This window comes from Alternaria atra, assembly GCF_907166805.1.
Source record: "Alternaria atra isolate CS162 genome assembly, contig: 28, whole genome shotgun sequence".
Taxonomy (NCBI): domain Eukaryota; kingdom Fungi; phylum Ascomycota; class Dothideomycetes; order Pleosporales; family Pleosporaceae; genus Alternaria; species Alternaria atra.
The window spans coordinates 853,990-859,989 of record NW_025091326.1 but is presented as its reverse complement, the minus strand read 5'-3'; the positions used below and the strand labels follow the sequence as shown (position 1 = coordinate 859,989).

Genomic DNA, 6,000 nt, shown 5'->3' with positions numbered 1-6,000 from the left:
TTCGCAGTGACAGTGCCACCACACTTGTAGTTATTAGCCATGCTGTGTCTCCTCCATGAAACAGGAGAGCTCAAGAGAGCTCACGCGCAGCGACGACTATGGAAACTTCCTAACTGCCGACAAGATTCTCTTACGGCACATGAGTAAAGGATCAATTGGATCGCTCCTAGATCTGAGCTGTCAGGCTTCAGTTGATAACAGGTCGAAGCGAGAAGTAGAGGCCCGCCTCCAGGATTCTAGCAGCCGACGACAGGAAGCTGTCCCTAATGTACACATCGACGGACTTCGGTACAGATGGCAGATCGCTCTTTGGTTGAGCACCCCTGGCATGATGGGGCTGGGGATTTCGGATCGATGTGCAGCAGGCAACGCAGCGGCTTCCCGAACATTAGACATGGATAGCTGTCAAACACCGGGTAACACTCAACGGCTTGCCTGTTGTAAGTGACAAAAGCCCTATCCATATTCTCTCACTATTTCTGGACGGGGGCTTGACGGATATGGAAATCTGCGTCGCTTTCGCGCGCCTCTGATTCGATCTGTCAAACCAGCAGTGTCTGCATCGACCCCCATCCTCGTACGTGAATAGGTGAGAATCAAAGGTGATCTGGAATGGAATGCGAAATGATATGAAGGCTGCTGAGACACGTTGCCCAGGGAGTATTGGTTCCACAGGTTGCAAGATGTGAAGGTGGAGAAAGGCGAGATGTACCTGAAGCTAAGCCGCTTCGGGTGTTACATGATCATGGTGACTAAGCAACAAGGCTACGCGGTCTTGGACGCAGTCGCGCGCGGTGACGAACATTTGCGACAAACACTCGTTCGCGGCACGACATAACCCGAATCATGTCTGTGCTGCTGGAAACGTCACTCGGTGATATCACCATCGACCTGTTGGTCGACGATGCGCCAAAATGCTGTGAAAAGTAAGTCGATCCAATCCTTATGCGCGCCTTGGGTTCTCGCACCTGCATGCTGCATGCTTGATCCCGCTGTCTTCCCAAGCTGAGCATACAACAGAGACTGACAATTTGTCGCCTTAGCTTTCTCAAGCTGTGCAAAGTCAAGTACTACAACTTTGCGCCCGTCCATAGCGTCCAACCAAACTTCTCCTTCCAGACTGGCGATCCTATCGGCCCCGGTTCCAAAGACAGCGACGGCGGCCGCTCAATATGGGGCTTGCTCGACCCCACGCAACCAGCGAAGAAGACATTCGTGCCAGAGTTCAAGCCGAAGCTCAAACATGCCGAGATGGGAACCGTCAGTATGGCTACCGCGCCGAATCCCGACGATCCTGACGAGCGGTTTGCTGGTAGCCAGTTCATCATAACGCTGGGACAAAATATTGACTATCTGGACGGCAAAGCTGCCATATTTGGCACAGTAGTAGAGGGGTTTGACACGTTGGAGAAGATTAACACAGCATATATCGATGATCAGGGCCAGCCACTCAAGGACATTCGCATACTACACACAGTCGTCCTCGATGACCCATACGATGACCCCGCTGGCCTCGTGGAGCCACCGGAGAGCCCTGTACCTTCGGCTGCGCAGCTCGCCACCGTCCGCGTCGCATACGATGAGAACCTCGAGGAGGACAATGACCCAGAAGCCTTGGAAAAGGTTCGCAGAGAACGTGAGGCGCGCGCACAAGCACTCACGCTTGAGATGGTTGGCGACCTGCCATTCGCCGAAGTAGCACCGCCTGAGAACGTGCTGTTCGTGTGCAAGCTCAACCCAGTCACGCAAGACGAAGATCTGGAGCTTATCTTTTCGCGATTTGGCAAGATTCTCAGCTGCGAGGTCATTAGGGACAAGCGTACAGGTGACAGCCTGCAGTACGCCTTCATCGAATACACCAATCAGAAGGATTGCGAGCAGGCCTACTTCAAGATGGATGGTGTTCTGATCGATGACCACCGCATACATGTCGACTTCTCGCAGTCCGTCTCAAAGATAGCCGACGATTGGCGGGACGTTACGAACAAGAAGAGGAGACGGGCTGCCGGAGGGTTTGGTGGAATCGACAATCTCGAGAAGAAGAAGCAGTATCGCGATGGCTCCGGGCGCCAGATCATGTCAGATTCTGTTGTAAACAATCTGGTGGTCGATCGAGACGTTGCACAAGACACCACACAACGGCCTAGGGACAGTGGCAAGGACGGACGACGGGACGACACACGTAGGCGTGAAAGGAGGGAGGAGTATCATGACGACCGCTTCAAGCGGAATCGTAGCCGGAGTCCCAAGCGCGAACGTCGCGATGGCGATGATGGACGATATAATGATCGGAGGCGAGAGCGAAGCCGTAGCCCAAATCGCCATCGTGACAGTCGCCGGGACAGGAGTCGGGATCGTTATCGCCGGGACGATCGAGACCGTCGGCGTTGAATTCAGGAACCCGTATAGGTCGATGTGTCATGAAGCTTTGGTATTTTGTTCACGCCCATGCGATGCGATTCCGGTGTTCGGGATGAGGGTTTGAACCGTTCTAGTAATACTGTGACATGTAGCTGGCTGCTTTTGAATAGGTAATGCCAGCCATCCTCGTGTACCAACACGAAACACAAGATTCGATATGAAGAAGTATAACTCCGTTCGCATCACATAACTAAGCATCATGTTTAGCAAATTGAATACTTAGGTTCATTCTTTATTAGTGTTTATTTTGTTGTTTTGTTTTTAATGAGAGTCTTGAATATGTATAAATGCTCGCTGACCCCAAGTACAAAGACAGACTATCCGTAATCAAACAAGAAGAAAAGCTTGCACTGTGCTCTACACAGTCTTGGGGCTTCTAAGCTATCGCTATCGAAGATGCTAGCTAGCAAGTGCCTGTAAGAATGTGCCGGTAACCCAATCCAAGGTGTTATCGCGTCAATCTAGCACTTACGAGGGAGCCGGACGTCATCTCCGATAGCAAGGTGGTGCTAAGAAAGTGAGTGTTCGTTTCTGAGAACAACTGCGGTGTTTACCGATATGGATGTGGCGGAATGCTCGGCCTCATCATTATCGGCAATGAGGCGTGGTGTGTTGTACGAGTTGAGAACTGCTCATTCACTTTACTCCGAGCCGGTCATGGATTTGTGTGACGATAGAGGGGCGTCATCAGTCCGTTCAACCTCGTATAGGTCAAGAAGCTCATTGCAACATGTCCACCAAGTAGTCTGCATCTCCAGCTCGACATCTAGTGCCTCAAGCAGGCCCACGGGAGGTAACTCTGGTTCGAAGATCTTTGCGAATTGTGTCTCGAGCATGCGTATTGCTGAATGCCAAGCACCCATACCCAGACCATTCAGGAAATCACCAGCGTCGACGCGGCAATGGGGGATCTCGTGGAGTAACTTTGGAATGAAGTCATCAACACTCCCACCTTGAGTGCACGTAGCGATGGCGGCTTGGTAGAGAGCAGATTTTGTTGTGAATTTGGCGTCTTCGACGTTGCCGGCCTCGATCATAGCCGCTGCGTAGATCTCGCGGTAGTGATGATGGTTCCATGCCATACATGGCGGGATTTCCAAGCTAAATGTGTAGTTTGGAAACCAATCGCTGCGTAGAAACATTGGGACAGCCGAAGCACCGACACAGCGTGGTGCAGCCATGGCATTGTCCCAATCGATAATTCCGGTCACGTTGCCGTCATCGTTGACAAGAATGTTTTGCAGATCGAGATCGTTGTGACGGATGGTGAACGTTTCGCCAGTCGGCCCATTGAAAACAGGCTGAGCGAAGACGAGACTGAGGATGGTTCGAATACCAAAATCTCTAAAGACGGCGTCCGAGTCGCCTGGCGTGCGTCGCTCATTCATTTGTTTTACCTTGGCTTTCATACGAGCCTGGAGATACTCCTGGGTGGTAGCAGCTGGTTGACGTTTGAAGGAATCGTCAGATACACCCTTGAAATGACATGTGGGACCAGTCCCGGTGAGATTACCGTCGTCATCAAACGTAGGTACTCCGATACCTTCAAATTCAAGGCTCTGAATCTGTGTCATTACTTTCGCCAATGAGCGTAGAAACACAAGGCGCTTCTTCTCGATGTGGGGAGGTGGGACGTCTGCATTACGGAAGGCCCGATCTTCACCTATGAAAGGGTAGTCTTCAGGAAACCAGACAGTGTAGGCAGGCTTGCCGGGCAACATCGTCATAACAATGTAAGGAAAACCAAGCGCGTTGTCGTGGCCAGTATAGTAGTCGACAATTTGTGCGACGGGTGCGGCAGTGTTCTTGCGAATGTACTCGATGAGTTGTGCCTCGCGCTCTAACACGTATGCATCTTCATCCGTCCAGTGTTCAAGAGTTCCGTGACCAGGAACGCGGACCACGAATTTGCGGATCTGCACCCCATCGCGAACATTGACAAAAGTCGCTGCATTGTACGCGCCCTTCTCGCGACGTACTACATCCACGTCGTTGATCGAAGAAGACAGATTGCAGGCCTTGAATAGCTCGCGGTACTTCGCATCGGGTATGGCTTCAATAGTCTTGAACTCACAACGTGGGTGAGAGCCGTCATCTTCATCGTCTTCCGAATCGCCATCTACGATTTCGCACTGCTCGACTGGTTCACTGATCTCAGAATGCGCACCTGCCCCGATGACGGAGTCACAACGGCCGGATTCCTGGCGATCAAGCTTAAGGAGTCGTTGGAGCACAAGTTGCGGTAAGACAAACTTTTTGTAAGTAGCCTTCAGGCGCCGGCGCAGACGGTCTGTCTTTCCATTCTTTACATGGAGCCGCTCTGTCTTCGCAGAGATCTCTTCTTCAGCCTGATTCATAGGCTCAGTGATCTCGCTGAGAGTGATAGATCTCATTGAGCTTACTGAGAGGATATCTTGCTCCTGAACAGGCGCTTGTTGTGGATCTGGATGAGAGCCAGGAGGAGGAGAGATACCGGGCACGTAGAACGTATCGCCACAGTCTGGAAGCGGGAGAGAATTTTCGGTTGGTGCCGTAGAGTTTGAGGATTTTTGAGACAAAAAACCAGTGTTACAGACGTCTAAGTTCTGTTGAGATGATTTTGTGACGGTCGATGCGTTGCTTGGTAGAAGGTTCGGCGAGGCCGACCCCTTAGTCGGTGAGTTTTGTCCAGAGATTTTGCAGGTCAAGGTGGCGGAGAAAGAGTGGTAGATGCTTTTGCCGAATGTAACTACCTTTTCTAATGGACTGCGTGGAACAGTATGGGGTGACGCAAAGGACTTGGAGTTGGAAGACAAGCCAGCGACCGCGGCATTAATGCCCTTCTTATTCTTGATACCAAACATCATTGTGTAGGTATTATGTATTCGTCCGCCGTGTATTGAGCGCACAATGGATCTTTGGTAGTCCGGTACTGCGGTCTCAAAGTTTTGAGTGCTGCTGTCTTGAAAGTTGAGTTCCCAGCGCTGAACAAAGAGTACAAGAGTACAAAGGCGCGGAGTGGAAGGGTCTTATACCGAGAAGGGTCCGGGTGCATCGAGTGAATACAATATTTCAGGACCGCGCTTTCTGTAGGACCTATTCTCGTAGGACGAGTTAGGTCACATGCAATGCAAGGTCATGGGTGAAGAAGAGTTGACCCTCTGAGCCTGAGCGACTGCCTTAGTTCTTGCGCTCGTTATCGAAGCTCTATTTTAGAGATGGAAGTGAAACCAAGGGGCGAACCGAAGCAACGCTGTGTAGTTCCCAGATTAACCTAGGCCCACGTTAGTTCGTCGTTCGGATGACCTTGCACCACATAGTCCCGCATCTTGTGAGTCGAAGCAAAGGAACAAGACATTACTGTGTAACGGTTCAGATGGTATCTTTCATCTGTTACAATTCTGACAACGTAGAGACGAGAAAGGAGCTTCGTACCTAACAGTAAAGACTACGCATCATCATTAACACAATCTTTTCTGATACGCGTCAGAGGCTTTACGAATTGATAGATATGAATGCTATTGCGTACGGTGGCTTTTCAGACATAGTCAAGTATGGGCTCTGTTAATATCAGTATAAGATTTTCTGTATGTCGTGGGC

General features: G+C 50.8%; 2 protein-coding genes across 2 annotated transcripts; one reads left to right on the top strand and one right to left on the bottom strand.

Moving 5' to 3' along the window:
- Positions 1-846: 846 nt before the first annotated feature.
- ALTATR162_LOCUS7333 (uncharacterized protein) lies at positions 847-2,391 on the top strand (the record flags this gene model as incomplete). The annotated part of the gene is made up of 2 exons (XM_043314961.1): positions 847-926; positions 1,044-2,391. 2 exons carry the CDS (start codon positions 847-849, stop codon positions 2,389-2,391), a joined length of 1,428 nt encoding a protein of 475 aa, XP_043170896.1.
- Positions 2,392-3,062: 671 nt separating this feature from the next.
- ALTATR162_LOCUS7332 (uncharacterized protein) lies at positions 3,063-5,267 on the bottom strand (the record flags this gene model as incomplete). Its single annotated transcript, XM_043314960.1, has 1 exon — positions 3,063-5,267. The coding sequence occupies one exon, from the start codon at positions 5,265-5,267 to the stop codon at positions 3,063-3,065; it is 2,205 nt and encodes a 734-aa protein (XP_043170895.1).
- Positions 5,268-6,000: the final 733 nt, after the last annotated feature.